The sequence below is a fragment of the Plectropomus leopardus genome, chromosome 21 (assembly GCF_008729295.1).
Source record: "Plectropomus leopardus isolate mb chromosome 21, YSFRI_Pleo_2.0, whole genome shotgun sequence".
NCBI lineage: Eukaryota > Metazoa > Chordata > Actinopteri > Perciformes > Serranidae > Plectropomus > Plectropomus leopardus.
In genome coordinates, this window is record NC_056483.1 from 13,570,820 (window position 1) to 13,592,422 (window position 21,603).

The 21,603-nt window shown below is 41.5% G+C and overlaps 1 protein-coding gene across 1 annotated transcript; it reads right to left on the reverse strand.

Moving 5' to 3' along the window:
• Positions 1-6,983: 6,983 nt before the first annotated feature.
• rdh10a (retinol dehydrogenase 10a) lies at positions 6,984-21,182 on the reverse strand. The gene is made up of 6 exons (XM_042510413.1): positions 20,560-21,182; positions 19,358-19,593; positions 12,289-12,387; positions 11,054-11,199; positions 9,075-9,206; positions 6,984-8,959 (listed from the first exon to the last, which is right to left on the reverse strand). Exons 1-6 carry the CDS (start codon positions 20,843-20,845, stop codon positions 8,836-8,838), a joined length of 1,023 nt encoding a protein of 340 aa, XP_042366347.1. The 5' UTR covers positions 20,846-21,182; the 3' UTR covers positions 6,984-8,835.
• Positions 21,183-21,603: the final 421 nt, after the last annotated feature.

The window sequence follows — 21,603 nt, forward strand, 5'->3', positions numbered from 1 at the left end:
GATTTAAGAATTGAAATCCAAAATGAATGCAGACAAGAGCATGACCAAAACTTCGTAATTTAACTGGCGGGCACTGATTTACATTTATTTATACATTCATTTTTTACAAATAGGGTCCAGATTTGGGTAAATTTTAGCTAGTTAGTCCTTTTGCAGAAAGCATACAATACACAATCTTAAACTGTATGAGCCCATGTCTGCAAAAAGCCTCTGCACCTGACCCAAAGCCCTGCCGTAGCTTTCATTTCTCAGAAAGATTTTACACAAGTGAGACAATCTTTACAACAAACATAAAGTACTTCTCAAATAATTATTTTCAAACATCTCAGAGTAAAAGACTTCAAAATGTCCTCATAAATATCATTTATTGCACCGTTTACCTCTTAAATGCCTTTGCTACTGCATTCATTAGTCATAATGACTACTGAAATTTAATAAGCACATTACAACAAATTGGGTAGTTGTGCTCCAAAAACAAAAGTGCAGTAAAGATTTTAATAGTGTGTTGTTATTCCAGCTCTCTTTCAGTATCATTCACTGCTTTATCTGATGCAGATGCATGTGGTACATGAGTGTATAAATCAAATGATGAGTCTCCAAGCACAAAATTTATGTGCCGCTCACCATGGTTTCTCATCTCTCAATGGTGTCATAAAGTATTCCTTATCTTATAGAGTAAATCTGGGGATTTTCAGTATTTTTTTATATTGTCAGCAAATCTTGTGAAAAGAACAAAGCCATTAATCCATTAGTTCATATCACAATACTTTCTGTGTGAATTGACAGCGTAGGGAAAAACTCTAGAATTAATATAATCTTTTTTCTACAAAAATAATGCATTATTTCAGGATTAATAAAGAAAACAGTTCCGTTTAACTACATAGCAGGTACTGTAGGTGCACGCTAGCTCATTGTCTACCATTATGTCATAAATAAGTCTAATGTTCTGAAAAAAAAAACAAAAGCAAAATGTTGCATTGTGATTATGACAGTATTGGACTTGCTTATATAATCTTGGCATAAATAAAATGGAATTAAGTCAATCAACATTTTTCTCTGAAGAGCTGTTATAATTGTCAGCTAAATCATAATAAGTTGAATGAATACTCCCAGAGCGCTAATGTCATAAGCATTATACAACTGAAATTCGGAACAACAAATATGCAAGGAAGCATTAGACTCTTTTGAAATGTTCAAAGCTTTACATATTGTCACATAAGCACTTTAAGGTTATCAAAAAGCCTCTGTAAGAGATTCTTACCTTATAGCAGCGTTTCCCAAACCTCTCCTCGAGTACCACTTGTCCTAAATGTTTCAGATGTTGCAACACAGCTGAACTGAATGAATGTCATCAAGCAGCTTCAGGAGTTCATCATGAGCTGATCATTTGAATCAGCTGTGTTGGAGCAGGGAGAGATCTAAAACATGACAAGTGGTACTTTTAGGAGAGTTTTTGGGAAATGCTGCCTTGAGGCATGTGGGAAGCCAAAAACTGATCTCACTTAATTCCGTGTGACTAGACCCAGAACCTTGACAGCTTTTACCAAAAGGTAAGTCTACATCCCTTGTGTGTGATTTGACTTTAAATATCCCACAGTGTCCATGGTAATTATTATGGAGCATTTCGCACATGAGGAAGATAATATATCAGGCTTTGGCTACACAGACAGTACTTGGTTGTGGGATCAATTCATTGTTCTTTCTTTGGTTTTGGTCTTCTCTTGGGATTTGTTGACAATAAGAAAAACAGAATTTCACCAGACTTATCCTCGAAATCCCTCTGCAGCATTTCCAGGACTGGTTTGCTGACAGTTTTACTGATAAATATGATACAGTAAATATATCAAATGACTTTCTGAGGACAAAGACGCTGTTTGATTCTGTGCTTCTTGGGTGATATTTTAAGATTTGGCTTTACAAGTTAACCACAACTGTTTTAATGCCATGACATCCTGTTAATTTGTACTGGGAACAAACATCCTGCAGTCAGTGAAAGAAAAAAGCTTTTTGTGTTTTCCAAATGGAGACACGTAATCTTTAACATTATGACTCTCAGCTGGACCGATAGCACAAGCAATGATTGTGTGCACCTTATCTATCATATGGTCGCGTTGCATCATCCCATCACTTTTACTTTCTTTCCTACCTGTGCTGTCCTCCAGCACGCGGAACGCCTCTGCACCACCAAACCCCACTCTGCTGCCCTCTCCCATTAGCGAGACGAATGAGCGAACAGGACAGCGGCGGTCTAATTCAACCTCGCTGACTAATGGACTCAGCTGGCAGCTACATCTGCTAGCCATTGAGGAGCGCCAAGGCTGTTCACACACATTAGCAGCAGATCTCTATTCCAGAAGCTTGTTCAGGTAGTGGCGGACCAGCTTGGGGCCGTGTTAGACCCCAAGATGAATTGCCTTGCTCCGACCAGCCAATATGGGAAGTGAACCTTACTGCCCAAAATAGAACAAAAATCAATGGGGCTGTGGAGCTCGTCCGTGCCATGCAAAAGCAAATGCCAGAGGCATTGATTTTTCCGTCTGAATGATGTGCCATCGACCCCCCTGAAGTCCTCTAAATTAGAGCTGTATTAACAGGAGGATAAAAGAGTGAGGGGAATCCTATAGATGTTGATGAATGTCCAAGCAATGATTCAAGCCAAAATCCTAATAGTTTTCTTCCCTGGATGAGTCAAGAGCATTTTTGTGTGTGCTTACATAAAGGGCTATTTCACAAAACCGAGTCCTAACAGTAGCTGGAAGTAGCTGCACTTGGTGCTGATTGCTTCTGTACACAGAGGGATTGAAACTGTCAGTACAACTCTCCCTCATATTAGAACTAATCTGCCACTGAGCAACTTTATCCAGCCCCGATTAGTCACGGCAGAGGAGCACTGTGTGCTGCCGAAGCCCTGACATCTCCGCGCTTCCCTGTAATGCACAGAGGAACGCGCAGCGAGCAATCAAAGCCTTGAGGATGGGCGTATTCGCTGTCACCGACCGAGAAATCAATTTGTTGTGTTGAGAGAGGAGTGTCCGCTATCACACTGATAGATGTGTGAGGATCGCTCAACTGCCAGACTCTATGTTGGATTCAACAGCTTTAAGATTTGGTTTGTTCTTGAGTTCTGATTTCTAAATCATAATGCTGTTATTTAACCCTTTTTCAGTTGTCTTGTGCTTGCTCAGACACCTTTCACAAATTGTTTGACCCTTTGAAACCTGAGCATATTGGTTGGATTTATTTCAATAACATGGAGGGGCAGGTTACCTACTTTGTCAATAAATGTCCCAAAAATTGCAAGAAAATAGTGAAAAGTGACAAGAGAATGACCTGAATATCCAGAAAACTATAAAATTATTATAATTCTATTTTTAAAATTATTTTTCAGAAAGAAATGTTTATGTATATGTTCTTAATATTTAGCCCTTATTTGGGTAACTTTCTTGTTTGTTTTTATTATCCTTTCTTTTTTTCTTCTTATTTTCAGATTATTTCCTTAGATTAAGTAGGATTTTACTAATTTCTTGCTAATTTCTGGGCAACATCTTCTTAAATTGCACATTATCTTGTTTTTGTGGGAAACCAAACCAATTTCCTCAGGTTTCAAAGGGTTTATAGACATTTTTCTTTGTGGTCAGAGCCTCACAAGCCTCTGGAAAGCTCAGTTTTTGGTATGGAGACACACACATCAATTGGCATGTACAATCGTTAAGGCGTGTTTTCTGCGTCATCAGGATTAGGGTTCATTTTAATGAGAATTGATCTGCTGACAACTGACCGTGGAGGAATGGCAGTGATGCTTTGAAGACGTGGTTTATCTGACCCAGATTTAGTTAGTTTTAGTTCAAGCCTTCGAGGCCCAGGCTCATGATCTTGTTATTCCTCCTTGGGCAAAACAACAACAACTCATTCAAAGGGAGTTGTTTTTGTCCGAGTTAAGGCAACTTCTGCACGCAAACAGGAAGACATGTCTGGAGAAGAACTCTAGAAAAAATTTATTGTTTTCATTTTCATGGCCTAAAAAGAACCCAGTTTTAAGGAGATGTTTATTCATTTTCTGATTATATGCCCAGGTAAATCATGTAAAAAGGCATTATTTGTTGACTTTGACCATTGCTATGGACTCCGATCGTTGCAGTTCACCTTCATTCAATTTCCAGAAATTTTATTAATATTGTTCTATAGCCATTTCATGGTGCAATCAACATTAAATTCTGAGTTATATGTTTAAATTTAAAAAATGTCTCTGGAGGCTTTAATGTTTTTTATTGTTTACTTTGTAAACAATACGACATCACCATCGCAACATAGCGTTATGCATGTTTTGTTTTACTATTCTGCCATTTCGGCTATTTGTTTTTCGCATGCGGTCCAGAAAGCGTTTTTCTTCTGTCGTTTGCCTGATTCCTTCTAAACGCAGCACAGGACTTTAAAACCAACAGAATTACATTCTCCTCTGTGGGGTGAGAAAATCCTGTGAAATTTGCCAAAAGTTCATTTTCATTCAGCTTGAAACAAGTCTGTTTTTCAAAGATCACAAACCATCTTAGGTCACTAAAATCCCCAAATTTTCTGACAAATACCAAGGACATGACCTCAAAATCAGCCATGCACAAACAGCTCAGAAGTTTGAGCATGTGAGTCCAAATCTAGCTCATGACATCCGAATGTGATGCTGACACCAATTAGGAAATTTGGCTTTTCTTCTTGCTTTCCCTTTAGGGAAGTAAGCGGTCGGGGTCAGCTACATAACAGCTCCAGGAGAAATGGTTGGAACTTAATTGTTGTTGCTCCCAGACGTCTCAGCAGGGCACACAGTTGCCAAAACTGGGATTTAACTCAGGTAGAGGCGTAGATGAATGTGTTTGCTAACCCCTTGACTGCCCAAGTCCTGTGGCATTTTTATTCTGTATTAAGTTAAATGTAATTTGTGACCCACTGCTTACCTTTAGTAAGTGGTTTAGGAAATATTCAGTTCCTTCAGTGAAGTATGACTGCCAATACAACGTTGTGAAAATACTTTAATAAAACTAAAAGTCATGTATTGAAAATGTCACGTAAGTAAAAGTAAGCATAACTAGAGAAATGTACTTAAAGCACGAAAAGCACCCAATATAGGAAAATCTTTGATTAAAAAAAAAAAAAAAAACACCCCAAAAACTTAAATTATTATTGTTTATAAAAAGAAAATGAATTAAATGTTTATCAAAATAGTTTCCAATTTATTTTCTGTGAATTGTGTAATTGATTAATAGACATTAATCATTTGGGTATATTAATTTATAACAAATCATCATATTTTCTAAACTCTTCATATGTTTTTTAAATGCAAAAAATGTAATTAACAAACTAGTAACTAAAGCTCTCAGGTAAATGCAGTAAAGAAAAAAGTAGAATATTTCCCTCAGAAATTAAGTGGAATAAAAGTGTAAAGTGGCATGAAAAGAAACTGCTTAAGTAGATCCTCAAATTAAGTGCAGTACTTGAGTAAGTGCATTTACTTACATTCCACCACTGCCTTTTCTGTATCCTCTTCACTTTTTACTGATTGACAATGTGACCTTTTCTTTGGAATCTTGGGTAATCCTGTCATGTGCTGCACATACAGTATATTTACTGACAAAGACAGATGGCTCTTGCCCTTTTTAACCAACACCCATATCTAAAGGCCGCCTGACTCACCGTGTGGTACAATGTGGGAGGACAGTGATACCGATACCAGTCAAAAGAGTAGTCGTAAAGAGGAGAAAGGGCTGGGTGGGTGTCGTTTCAACAATTCAGCTCATCAGCATTGCAGAAGATCCTCTTTCCTGTCACTGACTGTGGTGATTCACAGAATGCAGAATAACAAATATCCACTACTGCGAGTGACTGTTAGTGTGAAAACACGGACGGTAATGAAGAGAATTTCCTCCTATCAGTGTGCTATTTCCAGCCAACTTAGGTAGACATGTCCCATTTTTTCTTTGCTATTTAAAGGTCCAGTGTGTAGGATTTAGAGGGATTTACTCGCAGACATGAAATATTATTTGATAAGTATGTTTTTTTGAGTATATAATCACCTGAAAATAACAATCGGGGTGTTTTTGTTACCATATAATGAGCCGTTTTTATATCCACATAGGGAGCTGGTTGCAAATTTGCATTTTCAAGGCTAGCAAAGGAATGATCCACCCTGCTCCCTCTGATTAGCCAGCACTCGTTGCCTTTGTTGGTCAGACTGGTTAGGATTAGGCAAGAGAAGTGAGATTGGTTAAGGTAAGAATTTCAGGGTAAGCCAATCAGAAGCCTTTTTTACACAGAGATCGCACTATAGAGCGCCCACAAAGTCCTTTCTTTATGACTCCTTTGCATTTTTATACTGAACTGAACGACGGCCTCTTCATGCTGCTCCGGTGTGTGATTATGCGCTGCATACCTGCATCCCGCAATCAAAAGAGGCACAATGGGCATGATTTTTAACACAAGATCAGCCTTTAGTGTGACGCATAATATATACCTTGGCAGCACTTTCTAGACAATAACAAAGACATTACATATCACATTTCTTTGCCATCCTAAAAACACAAATTTGTGAGCAGGTCCTTCTTGCACTACCATGTTTCTACAGTTGCCCAGAACAGATAAGCCAAACACTGACTCTAGATAGGGCCATATACGTTTTCCCTTTTCCCGTTTCTGTGTTGGCCACCATGGTTAGCAGCCCAGCCAAGATGAGCAGCGTTGAGAAAACAGTTTTATTACATAGAACTGCTTTATTCAATGTGTTTACTGGTTTAAATCAACAGGTCAGTTTGTTTTGCAGAGGAGGAGACCTCTGTGAATAGTGTCTGTCAGGTAAATGAAAAGGAATTTTAACCAGGAGAAGTTTTTAGCTGGTTGCAATCTGCAATCCTCACCACTAGATGCCACTAAATCCCCCTAAATCTTACACACTGGACCTTTTACCTTAATTTGAACATGTAGGTAATGACAACACACCATTTAATAATCTAAATCACTTTTATTAATTTAAGTTAGGTAGAGACACTAAACATTGGAACCACATTTGCTCTGCTATGGAGCGGTCTTCAGAAAATTACAAAAAAAAAGAGGCTTATGTCATACTGTCAAAAAAATGGCAAAAATTAAGAGGTAGAGAATTTAGGCTCATCGCTGTGACTGAAGGGATGACGCCTATTGGAATGTAGTTGAATTTCAAAAACTCTTGTTGTCCCAAAGGTATATAAAATATTCATACATCAAATATGGTAGAGACAGTCATTTTGGGATACTGGGGTATTCACAACATTTAAACATTTACAATTCACTTTAACTGGACATGGTGGACTATGGACAGGATAGTTAAAGTGTTACTTTGGAAAAAATAATGGAAAGCTAGTGTCTTTAATACATTTCCCTCAACCACATGTCAGTGTTGGGACAGCCTGGAGTTACAGCCTATGTTGGGTTGTTTTTATTTAACAAATAATATTGGTAACAGATACATTTACAATATAAACACCACAGATCTTGAAAATAAAGACAAATGAGAGAAGTATGAATTCATTTTCTCTCAGTTTCTCCCAAAGCAGTACATTCTGAATGTGTCACACATGCTAGTTAGGGGTGTGACGATACATCGATCTGGATCGATAAAGATCGATTCATTCACCTCCAATGCTGGGTGAAAACATCGATACATATCGTCATCCTAAAATACGCCTTTATTTTGAAATTCCCTTCACGTTTGTGTTACCATTTCTGCCCAAGCACACCTCTTTCTTAAACATTCAAACAGTGCTAGCGGCCAAGCGCCAGGTAGACAAGCAGCCAAACAAAGACATTTACTGATATCGTCTCCTATCGATCGCAGGCCCCTGAATTGAACTGAAATCATATCATGGCAGACTTTGTGATATCAGCAAACATCACTGTCCAAAGAATCGATATATCTTGTATCTTGATGAAACTTGTGATTTACACCCCTCTTGCTAATTCAACCTGCAGACTCCCTCCCCAGCTTTTTATTTCAGATTTTAGTCGACACAGGCCTGAAATAACAAGACCATTAAAGGGACAGCGTTGAGTCTCATAACACAGAAAACCCCTGTAAAAAAATAAGTCAGCCCAGTCTGGCCATTGAATGTCCCATTTGGAATGCGTAGACTTCATTATCAACATTTATGCTACATGTATGTAACTTGAGCAACGACAACGAAATATGGTAAACTTTAATAGTGACGTATTTATCTTGCTTTTTTATTATGAATGGCACAAACTATAATCAGAGCCTTCTAAAGCTGCAAACAAATTTCCTGACTGCCTTACAAAGAGCCTCTGCGTGGGGAGACGTGTAGTTTGAAATGCTGCATTGTATCCTCCTACACAGAGTAATGCTGGCAGTGTAGAGAAAAATCTGAAATTACAGTGCATGTCTACAAAAATAAAATAAGTGAAAAACAAAAATTTTTACTGTTTGTACAGTAACATACTGTATATTTCCACAATGACACTAGATAAGGCCGGTGACTACATTACGTAAATAGTTAATTATAGGATAGCTTTTCTGTATGATTTCAAAAACTAGTGACACAGTATATAGATGTTGGTTTCTTTAAACAAACTTAAAAAAAGACAAAACAAAGTCAAATAAATCCTTTGTGTAGTACACAGCTTTCTTTGTTCCAGAGGAACAATATGGTTAACCTTTGCATTTGCTCAATGCAAGTGCACCAGTCTAGATTCAGTCTTTTCTTCTTTCCTTCCTTCCGTCTTCCCCATTTTCATCCTCAGTGGTTGTTTCCTCATGCTTGCAGGTTTATGTGCCTCTGTTCGTGTTACAAACAGCGCCCCCTAGATCCCATTCTTCGCCTCGTTGTTGTTCATGGCCTCTTTTCGCTGAGCTAGGAAGGGGTACATGCACTTGTCGGCGCCTAGGAACCGGTACATGCACACAATGGCCTCAAAGGGCAGGATGCTGCAGAGATGGGACGGGGATAAGGTTAGTGACACAGAATACTGTATGGTTTATCGAGAGTAACGACATTAAATGAGGGGGTGTATGGGAAAATAATAGAGTGACAGCAGCTCACCTTTTCATGAAGTTGACCATATAGACGATGCGAGGTGTACAAATCATGGGCTGGTCAGTGAGGATGGCCCTCATGGCCTGTTTGACGCAGAATTCTGGCTTCAGGGGAGGCAGAAAAGGCTCGATCTCCTTTCTGAATGGAAATTAAAACATATCAGTTATTTACTGGCCCTGAATTCTGGGAACTTGAAGTCTAATTTGCAGCATTAGCTCAATCCGTGGAAATTTGGTTTGGGAACCAGAAGGTTGCTGATTCAAGTCCCCATACAAACAAAGTATAAAGAGCGGACAGGCAGCTGAAGAGGTGTCAATTCACCTCCTGAGCACTGCTGAGGTGCCCCCTGAGCAAGGCACCAGAACCCCAAATTGCTACAGGGACGCAGTTCATGACTGACACTGTGTTACCCACTTGTTGCGCATGTGTGCTGTGCGTGTAATGAGGATTTGTGAAAAGTCTCATTTCATTAGCCAGTTTCATGAAAAACTGTGTAGATTTACAAATAATAAAGTAAATTGAAATTGAAGACTGGCCAAGATTTGAAATTTGGTTAGGAAAGACGATTATATTTTAAATCATTCAGAACAGTTAGTCAATCCATGAATACAGTGATACTACAAATCAGTGGCTACGTTTATATGCAAATATCGCTGCAGCAGCCTTCTCAAAAGGATGAAGGAAGAAGAGAGCATCCAACAAGTCCGCCACCAGTAGTGAAAAATCCTATTTTGATGCAAAGAAGCAAAAATGACCAATGGCTCCAGCAGTTCAACTTATCATATATATACATATCTGGACGTGATAAACGACGTGTTAAGGCACGCTATTATGAGTATGCACTGCTGCATGTAAACAGGAGTCTTAGTGAAATATTTATTTTCATTAGACATGTGAACAGCTTAGTAGGAATATTGTCTTTTTTGGTATAAGGGCAATAAATTGTGCAATATTTTGCAAGTCTCTTAGGTGTCTGCGCTCAAGTCTCAGGTCCTAAACTTTGATCTTCGAGTCCTTAGCAATTCATAATGCACTCTTTACCAAACTTAATGCAATTTTAACAACGAAGTTAGAATGAATTAAATTCACAAAAACTAGCAATACGTTTTAAAACATGCAGTTTGTTGGAAGTTGTTGCGTCTCTGTAATTTCAGTCTGAATGTTTTGCATACAGCAGTTTGTTTTTGTTGACCAACAAGTGGTCTAAGGAAATTATCTTTGGTATCATTTTTTTGGATTGGTTCAAAAAAAAGTGGATCTAGGGAATTTAGTGTCGATTTGCAGGAAATGAGTAGCATAAGTGTTGGCTGATTCAAGGAAATAAATTGATTCATGGCACTTTTTAAATAGAATATGTTTTTATCTTTGGGCCTGAGTAAAGATATTACGTATTCTCGCGTAAAAAGGCTCAGAGTCCAAGGGAAATCATGTGTCAATTGTGTTAAAGTCCAAGTTGAGTTTCAAGTCAAGCGTAAATTCATCAAATTTGTTACTTAAATCTGACTTGACTCCACAGCTCTGAGTCATACTGGTTGAAATTACAAAGGTTGTAAACAGTTCCTGCACACAGTAATAGTGACTGCTCCAAAGCGGAGAGACAATAAAGCCAGAGAACGTGCCACCTGCTGACTGTAACCATCAAACAAAGTGAGGACTATAAGCGCAGCAGAAGGGGGGAGTAAGCCCAGGTGCACCTGTTGGTGAGGTTTTCCCCTGGGAAAGTCTTTGTTTAGGCAGAGCGCCGACCAATAGCAAACAAGTGACTTTATCATTTCTCTGTAACACAACACAAACCGTCAGCTGCTGCTTTGAACTTCAAAAAGGTGTTTGCGAGGCAATTTTACACAGTGAAAATTAGAGATGACTAACTCATCCCAGGTGCAAGAGGGCTTTAAAACACAAAAAACAGTTATATTTTCTAGTGTGTGTGTGTGTGTGTATGTGTGTGTGTGTGTGTGTGTGTGTGTGTGTGTGTTAGAGCTAACCTTATCCTGCAGCCTTTGAACATTCCCGTGTCGACCAGGTAAGGGCACACCAGCGTCATGTTGATGCCATCCTTCTCTGAGGCCTTCAGCTCATGGCTCAGTGACTCGTGGAACCCAATGGCACCGAATTTACTGGCACAGTAATCCTGAGGGAATAAATAGAGAACAGGTTAGCCCTGTAAAACTGTGCCCCTGCCCGCACCCAGGGACCACAGAGAACATTATCAAACATGCCCCACAGGCGCAGAGGTCTCTCCTTGCTGTTAATGATACAGCCACAAAAACCTGAGCGAGCCTGTCCGCTGTTCTACGGTTTCATTAGCATTCTTCTCCTGTGCATCAGAGGACTGCTCGGCTTGGCAGGAAGGTTTTGATGTGGTTCGCCGTGGAAATAATCTTTTTAAAAAAAGACTTGGGCAAACACAGATGCATGTCGATAAACACAGGGAGGATAAAGAGATTTGACTGTGCCCACATAACAAGCGAGGGCTTTGGTTCCCTGAAATTAATGTGCACGCCTGAAATCACATTCAAGGCATTTCCAGGAAGCATAATAGCTTGACAAAAACTGACTAAACTCCTGTTCCTTTGAAGGGGGACTTAATCATTATGGATGAATGCCTGTACAACAAAAGCAAACGTGCAGCTATAAAAACAAAGGCAAGCGGAGTAGTAGTCCCTGTAGACCATCTGAAAATGACACCATTCTCAGCCAGGCGGATAAATGAGGACTCTGAAATACCAAAATAAAACCTTTTAAGAGGGCTAAAAAGTTTGACTCCTCTGTGGTTATGGAGATGAATGACACTACTTAATTTTTTAATGTACATTAAAATAACTAAAAGAACTGGGGGAGACAAAAAACTATAGGAAGGAAAACCTTATCCATTGAAAGCTGCTGTGAACTGAATACTGAGCGAGCACCAAGTTGTTCACAAAGCAGTGATGAAGATGTCTCTGTCCCTTGGGGAGCTGTCAGCTTATTCTGGCCCTGGGGCCAGAGCCCAATAGGGGCCCCACACCCCCACTGCTGAAGATAGAGGAATCTATAAGAGGCTCCCCAATGCTCATCTGTGTCCCTTAATTTAACGGGTGGAGGAACAACTAGAGAAAGGGGGCCTAACCTCCCTCTGCGCAGTGTGCTAGCTGGCACGCTGGGGCCTTCGGAGAAAAGGCACTGGTTTTGGATGGTGGGAACGATGGGATGTGTATGTGTTGTTGTGTATGATACTAACCTCCACTCCAGCTGTGCTGAATAAACCCAGGGAGCTGGCAACCGTCACAATGTGACCATGATTCAGCTCCAGCATCTTGGGGAGAAACGCCTTGGTGGTCTGGGGGAAGGACAGAAGAGACAGAAGGGCAAAGGGAAAAAAGAGGAAGGTTAGTTCACTTGTGCAGTTTGTCTGTGCCAAAGCCCTTTGATCCTCTCTGTCTCCCTCTTATTCCCCCTCTCCATCTGTTTCCCCCACTTCTCCATGGTGATGCAGAGAGAGGCGTCTGAATGAGAATTCATAACACACACACACAAAAAAAAAAATCACACTGTGCACAAGAGGTGCAGTATTTGCAAATATGAAAGTAAAAGTTTCCTTTGTGAAAGGTGTGAATTAGATGTTGAAGGAAGAGAAGGATGAGGGTTTTCCCTTCTTCACTGAACAAACAGGTATGTGGTGTGTGTGTGTGTGTGTGTGTGTACGCGTGTGTACGCATGTGTGCGCCGCTGCACAATCTGTGCTTTTCCCACACAGATCTGGTGCCCGTCGTTGGGCCCGGCTCTAAAGACTTGGTGACAACACCAATCATAGGCCTTCGTTCACTCAACAACAATACAATTCAGCCTCTCGTCTACCTGCACAGCCTCGCGCCCTGCCCGAGCAGCAGAACAATCGGCAGCGAGATGAGCTCTGAGATGAAAGAGTTTCACCCAAGTGCCACGTGAGAGCCCGAGTGGTTTCACCGGCCAGTCTGATGACAGTTAGTGAGGTGGTGAGAAAAGAGACCCTGCGGTGGAGATTCAGAGAGCAGTTGATTAAGCTATGGATTAATTCCTCATTCTGTCCGTCTGCTGACACTGGACTCAGCATGAGCCAATCAGCAGGTGTGACATGTGACGGCAATGACAGGAACTGACCAATCACTCTCTCTCTAGGAGGTCTACAAACAACCCGCAGGCCTTTTGTTGGGAGTGCTGCTAGATGTATTCCAGTCAGATGTTTGCTGCCATAGTGAGGAACAATGTAGCATGCAACACTACTCTGAAATGTCACTGAGGTTGCAAATGAAAACATGTTTATGTCACAATAACATGAGATTCTAAGTGGTGCAGAAACAGTCAGTCCATGCACTTCAATCAGCACCAATTTTTACAAGTAATACCCCTTTCCCACCAAAGTCAGCACATGCATGGGTTTTTCAAACATGGGTAAACCCGCTAAAAATAGGCAATATACAGCTTTTCCGTTGCCAGTAGAACAGGGCTGTGTACACGGCTCAGCAGTAGATGAGTGCATTATTCTCTTTCAAACTCGGTGTAGACTAATTTGGATTGATGTTTTAGTACTGCCAAGGAGGAGATGGACGGTAATTAGTCATTGCATCTCGTCAATTAGAAGTTGAAACGAGCGTGTTCGCCCGGGTGTTGTGTTTCCATCAATGCTGATGGGATCTAGTGGCAATAAATACCCATGTCTACTGCAGAGTCATTTGACGCGGGTGGGAATGCAGATTGTGTGCATTCTCATTGCATTAAAAGTTGTTAGTGGGTTTTTGTGCAATCGGAATGAGGCTTAATCCATGCACTTTCAGTGCCAATTTTGACATTTGTAGGCATCACTTTGGTTTGTGAAAAATTGGGGTGAGCATTTGTTATTCCTTTTGACAGTTTCATTCCTAGCCCCTAATATTTCTGCGGTCATATAACTAAAAGGTATCCATTTCATTGGTTGGTACAGTATTTAAGTGTGGCCAGATAAATGATTCAGCCTGCTCTGTAAACATTTGCTGGAGGGGAGCGCAGAGCCAGAGAGCGCATGGTACCAGGTAGTACAGCCATGAAACCACTGGCAAGGGAGGAAAAGCCTCAATAAAACTGCAACCAGAGATTAACTGCATCGGACCTAGACTGACTTCTGGTGTAATCTCTGCTAAGCTTTACATCTGTATTCCTCCTCGTTTGGTGCTGTAAAAAAACCCAGCAAGGAATAAGTCAGATCCCAAAAAAGGCCTCAGTGAGAATGATGACTTCACCGTTTGAGTTCTTTAGCAAGGTACAGTACAACTGATCTGACTCAGCTCCAAACATCTGCACTTTTTTGCGGGCATAATTTTTTTTGCTGCAATATTCAACTCATCAAATGATGGGGCCCAAAGAGAGGGAGCGAGAGCACATGAGGCCTGGGCAAAGCTGAGAAAGGCCTCTGCGAGCCAGAATGGCAGTGAATGAGGGAGAGAGTTGCGTGCAAATGAAGCATTAACTTAAGATATGCCCATACCTGACTTGAGCCAAAGTTTCCCACTCCCACAGCAACTTTCAGAGAGCAGGGAATGACTTGATCTGGCACAGTGCTCTCCGGCTAAAGCCAACACTCAGATACAACTGGAGTATTTTGCTGAGTGGTCTGAAAATAAGTGGAACTGATGGAGGAAAGGCTGAGTCCCTCAGCGGGAGGACGGGGCAAAACGTGAACAAACGTCCCGTCTCTCTCCCACCCTCCTGTGATGTCCTGCTTCTCATGGCAGCTCTGGCATGTGGGTATGACCCCCGCTGACCTCTCAGACACAAAATGTGTGAAGGCAACCAGGGGCTCGTGTCTTACATCAGAGCGGCCGTAATTGGGTCTCAACGCTCCCTTGTTCCGCTAAATTACCCGCTGACACAGTCGGGCCTCCTTGGCCTATGTGGGGGTGCCTTGCCCGCTGCACCCCCTAATTGGTGTGTGCCCCCAGGAGCATTTAAGCCACACAAAGCGTCTTGCAGCTGGGGTGTCAGGCTGCATTAGTGCTAGAGCCTGACCAACAGGAATATGAACAAAATATTGGCCTTAGCATCAGACCAGATGGCCATTTAATTGGGCTGACTTCTCTCTGGACGAGAGAATGAAGGAGAGGGAGAAAAATCCCAGAGTTCAATCGTCTGATCCTGCAACAGATCGTGGAATTTGAGTGGGTCGCGTTTACAGGTCGTCAGAGATGGTGGATGCAGATTGGTCACGTTGCGGTGGCCATGTTCATCAGTCAGCCTCTGCTACAGTTGACTAAACCTCTAGCCTTATCTTGTTTATTTCTCTTTTTTGTTCTTTTACATAACTAAGACTTTAGAAGTGTAAAAAATAGGCAACATCAAATTACTCCATGGGACATACATGAGGGGGTCCCCCTGTATTTCCTCTATATTGTAAGGCAGGGATACTCAACTTTCGGGCTGTGGGCCAAATCTGGCCCTCGGTAGGATGCTGGTTGACCCTATGACCAAAATATTTTTTTTTGTGCTTTGACTGTGAGTTGCCAGAGTGCATTACAGAAAAAAATGCCAGGTGAAGATTCCTCTGAACTCCTGACAGAGGTCCAGGCTGATTATTTATACTGTATGTTAATTATTAATGTTTGCTTATTATCATTATCATTTTTCAAAAGTGGTAAAGTAGAAATAAAAAGATCTGCACATCAAGTAGCTTCCGTGAGAGGGATTTTAATGCTGTGTAATATTTCGAGCCTGCATAAACAGGAGCTACTTTGTGTGCGAATCTTTCTATTTTTACTTTACCAGATGTTTTTTCCATCCATCACAGACTGAGATGTGTGTTGCTTTTTTTTAATGTTTTTTTATTTTGCAGGTGGCCCTGGGCAAAGCAAGTTTAGTATCTGTTTCAAGGGGTTCGTTCAGTTGAAAACCTTTGATGTAGTAGACTCACTGATTAGACCTTGGCTGTTAAACTCAGAATATTGAATGTTTTACCTGAAGAACTTATATCAACCAAGGACAACTTGAAATTCTGATTTAAATTTACTTCATATGACTTATTTTCACATACATTTTTAAATTTCATTAAGTCTATTTAATGTTGTTTGGTTTGAACACACTTTTTAAAGAAGTGTTCGATAAATGATAGCTCTGCATGTAAAAAAAAAAAAAACTATGTATGTGTACTGTAGTAATGGCAGTGCTTTTAGAAGTCAAACATCAGAAGATAAAATGTTGCTTCAAGTCGAAGTTTACAGAATATTTTCATGTCCAAGTGGATTCGTTGACTTCTTCTTCTTACCCCCTAATCCCATCCCTTGAGATGTGAACAGGTACCTGCTCAGCAGAGACCCAACATGAGAGTAGTCATAGCAAGATCTAGAGAGGGGTACAGGTGCACCAGGCCTGAGGAGGGGCCCATATAAAACCAGTCAAGTAGGACCCTTCTGCCTGGCTGCCTCCTTTCTCTGGCTACAGCAGGAATGCAGCCTGCAGAACTTGGCTCCTGTCGCCTGGCATCTTGTCAAGCTGATCCACAGACAAGAAACCAATTGTCAGATAAAGTGGGTCAGCAGCAGCTTACCATTACCCTCTCGCCTCGCCTGTGGATGGGAAGGCACTGCCTTCCTTCCTCTTTTCTTTCCTCTGCTCTTTTCCCGCCATGTCACTGTCAAGCGCTCTGCGCTTTCATGTAATTGCACAAGAGAGGTAGGATTTCCACGTGAGGGGAATTGCTGCTTATTGTTCATGAACCACCTGTTGGATAACCAGCTCAAGATGCGGAGGATGATTTCCTTTCATGTCATTCCACTAGACACACACACTAATCTTCAAAAACAAACTCTGGTGACACTTAGTTTTTAGTCATACTGGGATGGGGAATGTACAGTTCTCTCACTGAGGGTTGAACATCACAAACTGCCAGCTGGACTAATCAAAGCATCATCAAACAAATTAAATGTTATGACCCCCTGCCTCATAAAAAACCTAAAAGCACTGAGGAGCTGAATCATAGCTGTTTGTCCGTGTGTGTGTGTGTGTGTGTGTGTGTGTGTGTGTGTGTGTGTGTGTGTGTGGCAGAGCCGGATGAACAGAGTTGGCCTCCGTGACTGCCATGCAGCTGCACCCACTGCCTCCAAATCAGGTTGGGAGGAGTCAGAGGGGCCTGTGGAAGGAGGACAGAAGAAGTGTGGGGTCTGAACTGGCTGCTCTGGCAGACACTCACACTCACTCACTCACACACTGCAATTACCATCCTTTTCCTGCGCTTGTCTCCATCTCTGTCGTATTCCCACTACACCGTCCAACAAATAAGAACTTATACAAATCTGTCAGCTGGCTTTCCTTTTGCTTTTTTTTATTACACTTTGTGGTGCATTTTAAATGCAGGGAAGGCTCTGAACCTGCTGTCATGTTGCTCTTGAGAAACTGGGTGGGAAGTTTCAATAACTGGCAAGGATTAACGCAGAGAGGCTGAGAAGTTTTGGGGGTTGACATCGCCGCTCTCATGTCTCCCTGAGTGGCCAAACTTATGATGTCTTGCCAAATAGTGACGCTTAACAGATGGAATAAAATTAATACTCCTGAAACAGAATGCAAGCAGACCAACCATGTTGATTGCTGAAGTATTAAAAAAAGAAAAGAAAAGGTGGAGCTGTGTGTCTGGAAATCAAAATGAAAAAATGCAGAGTGGCCCTTTGATTAAATCTCAAACTTCAGGAAAGACAAACTCCTCTTTTGTGACATCCCTTTAGTGTCAGCATTCAATAAAAATGCCTTGAGGCATGATCCTAAATAAACAAGATACACTTCAAACTTTGTATGACTAAACTGAGGGTATTAGCTGAATCATAAACCACAATTAAACCATTTTAAAGGCCTGTTGTTCAAAATGGATAAACATAATCAAAAGGTTTGTGTAATGTAGCACCAGAATGCATTGAATAACTGTACTGTGTTTGTGTTAGACAGGAAAGTGGATGGGTCCTTGTTAGTCTAAGCTCTATTCATCTAGCTTGTGTCTTTAATGAACCACATCCTCCATTCTGGCTGTCGCCATTCATTAAGTCCTTCTTTCATCTGCCACCCCCCACCCCTAAAGAAACCATGCTCTCCACAGAATATGGGAGAACACAAATACAGAACCCTATTAAAAAATCCCAAATCTGCCACCCAACCACTGGATCCTGACTCCAAATCCTGGATGTAAAAAGAACGTGGAGGTAGCCAGCGGAGCGGCACATGAATAGTTGAATGGAGCATCCATTAAGGAGGAAAAACCGAACCTGTCTGACTGACAACACAAGAGATTTTCATGCTCAATTAGGGAGCTTCAAATCACTGCGGTTTCATGGTATCATTGAGAATGCACTCCTCCGTAAAAAAGACGAGCCGGCGGCAAAAGTCTCAAAATGAGCATCATCCGCCTCACCAGACACATTGCTCAATATATTGTGATAAATACAATCAAAGACGAAATGGTCAATTCAAGGCTATGGCACCAGACAAAGGACACAGTCTCAGTCCTTGCAATTTACTCCACAGCAGGCCTTTAAACCAATTTGTGGGCAATCACAAGTGTCCCACAGGTGGCCGTAGCCAAGCAATGCAATCAATTATCTTTGTGATCAGAAGAGAAAGGCTCAAATGCTCTCATTCTCATCAGGAAGACCACTCCTTACACTGGATTTCTCATTGCTGGGCTGCAACCATCATGTGCCCTCAAAGTGCACATATAAAAACGCCATGATAGCACCTGCCCTGTTCAGCGCTGCAGCTTATGCTTATCTAAAGTGCAACATATTCACTCCGTCAAGTTCATGTAGCCTTTCAGTTTCACACTGAAAAAGGCCAAAAGAACGCAGCCAGAGTAAAATCTGATACACAACAAATCACCGCCTGCCAACACAATGTGGTGAGCTGATCCAGCCCACAAACAGAACCCCCAGCTTCCATCACGCAAGTCAGCTTTGTGCAGATCTGAGAGGAGAGAGACGGAAAGGCTGACATACCACGGGGATCATCACTGAGCGGGGGATGCCAACAAGCAACGAAGGACTTAAGAAGCCAAACCCGTGACTTTTTTCTGGCAGAAATCAGAGCTGAACATGTACTTCAACTATTTATGGTCATGCTTTGTTAATCCTGGGAGGCACACACCTTTGAGTTTGGCACACGGAGGGATAAGATCATGATTAAGGATGCAAGATAGATTCTTTGGGACCTGGCATCACAATAAGCACATCTGATAACACAGTGCTCATGGAAACTGAAGCGCATTTATCAAACCATCAAACTGTAAATCCTCATATCTACATACAAGTTGGCATGCTTCAACTCACCCAGAAGTGGGCATGGCAGTTGACCACCATGGTGCGCTCAATCAGCTCGTCAGGGCACTCCAGGAGATGGTGGCCAGAGACGACGCCAGCGTTGTTGATCAGTATGTCCACATCTCCCACCTCTCGACGCACCTTCTCAGCTGTGGAGTACACACTCTCCCGCTTTCCCACATCACACACGTAGGTGTAGACCTGCGGCTGGAAAGGTGGGACCTCTTCGACCCCTCCAACAGGCCCTAGAGGAGAAAAGAGAGGATAAAAGCGTTCAGTTAAAAAATGGGCACAGCTAAAACTAACAAATCAGAATTGTTGAGTGAAATAAGATGGGCAAACATTTAAAAGTAGTGGTGATGTGTTAGTCTGCAGGGATGTAGGCTATGTTAAGCCCGAATAATGAAACAATGGCCAGAAAATTCTTTTTTTAAAAAAAAAAAAAAGGATTTAATTGATGTGATGATGGGCCTTTTTGACAAAATGTAGAAAAATAAAAAATAAAAAACTGCACACATGGAAATCATTTTGTATTTGATACTTTGGGCTTTTATGGTCATCAATTTATCACAAAAATGTCTCTTTTTTTTTTAGAGACAGACATTTTTCATAGCAATTGGAACACTTCAACTGCTGTTTTTCCAAATAGCAACTTTTTTACCATCTTTTCAGTGCATTGTAAATGGCAAAAAAATATCTGCCCTCATTCAGGCAAACAAAGATGGACTTAACATTTTCCTCAGAAGACATTTTCAGGAAAACCATCCAAGGTCTCCAGTTTGTGAATGTAAAGTTTAATGAAGCTGTGATTATCACAGAGGTAATTTTTCATACAATGAGGTCAAGGTTTCATACAAAGTGTTTTCTAGTACTGATAATGTGGATGACATGGAGGTCACAATATGTTGTGTATCAAATATGATAGGCATTATAGGGTTAATCGTCACTTTTCAGTCAAGTGTTGCACACTTTTGGAAAATAAGAGCTCACCTGAGTGATTATTTAGCCGCTAGAGTTGTGTTAAATCTAAAATTGTAGGCAAAGATGTCTGCAAGGCATTGCAACCATGTCTACACAGCTCGCCATGTGAATGAGTGTGCTCATTTTCTAGATAATAAAATATGATTTGCTACTTAACGCGCAAAACAGGACATTGACCGTGCGTAAAACCTGGGGACATCCTCATTGCTCCAAAAGAAAACGGGACTCACCGTCTTTGGTTATGGGAGTGTCCAGTTCATGGTATATCTGCCGCACCATCTCCGCTGTTTCCTCGTTGCTTTGGCTGTTTATGTCCCATAACACCAGTATCGCTCGTCTCCGGGCGAACTCCTTGGCGAAGAGCCGCCCGAGGCCGCTTCCGGCCCCGGTGATCACGCATACCTGTCCCGCCACGCTCTTCTCCTTGGGACGCACAACCCATTTCGCCCCGGCAGTTACAAAAGCCCAGAGCACCTTCAAAATAACCACGAAAAACTCCGCGATTATTATCATCATCTTGCTTTCAAATCAGTTCAAAAACAAGCAGCGGAAGGAACGCAGTGAATGTTTCCCCTCTTGGTTTGCAGCGAACAGGCAGGGACGCGCCGACAAACTTGGAGCACAGTGCAGGTGAAGAAACAACACGCATGCACGGGAGAGGCGAAAAAAAATAAAGTTGTGAGTGAGAAGAGAGTTGAAATTGTAGCTCAGTCAGAGTCCAGTTGCCACCACAGCGAACAGTTGCAGTGAGTTATGAGCAGCTACCACAAACTGTGCCTCCCACTTCCTCTGCTGCTCCTCCACTCATCTCATCCTCAGCCGCATCTCACTCGCTATTTATGCAGTCCTCCCATCAATGCTGGACCCAATAGGACTGAGACTTGAGCGCCTGTCAGAATGAAGCGCCGGGTCCATACATTACACTCAGAGGTTGATGTAACCTCAAAGATTTTACCTAATACTAAGCTGTTGCGACCCCCTCCCCCTTCCCCATGTACTAATATCGCAAATGCAGATTAGAGAATAAGCTTTTAAAAGCCACTGCTATTTGTTTTTTTAATCACTTTGTTGTAATTTTATTTAAAACTTTTATTTGTGATAATAGAAAAATAGGCACAGTTGCGCAAACAGATTAATCCTGCTGTTCTCGATTTAACATGACACATCTTTTTTTAAAAATCAGCAACAGGTTTGGAACTAGGATTTCAGGAATACTGAATAGTGATACCGAGTTTTTCCAGCATGACATAACAGCCACACATCAAGACAGTCCA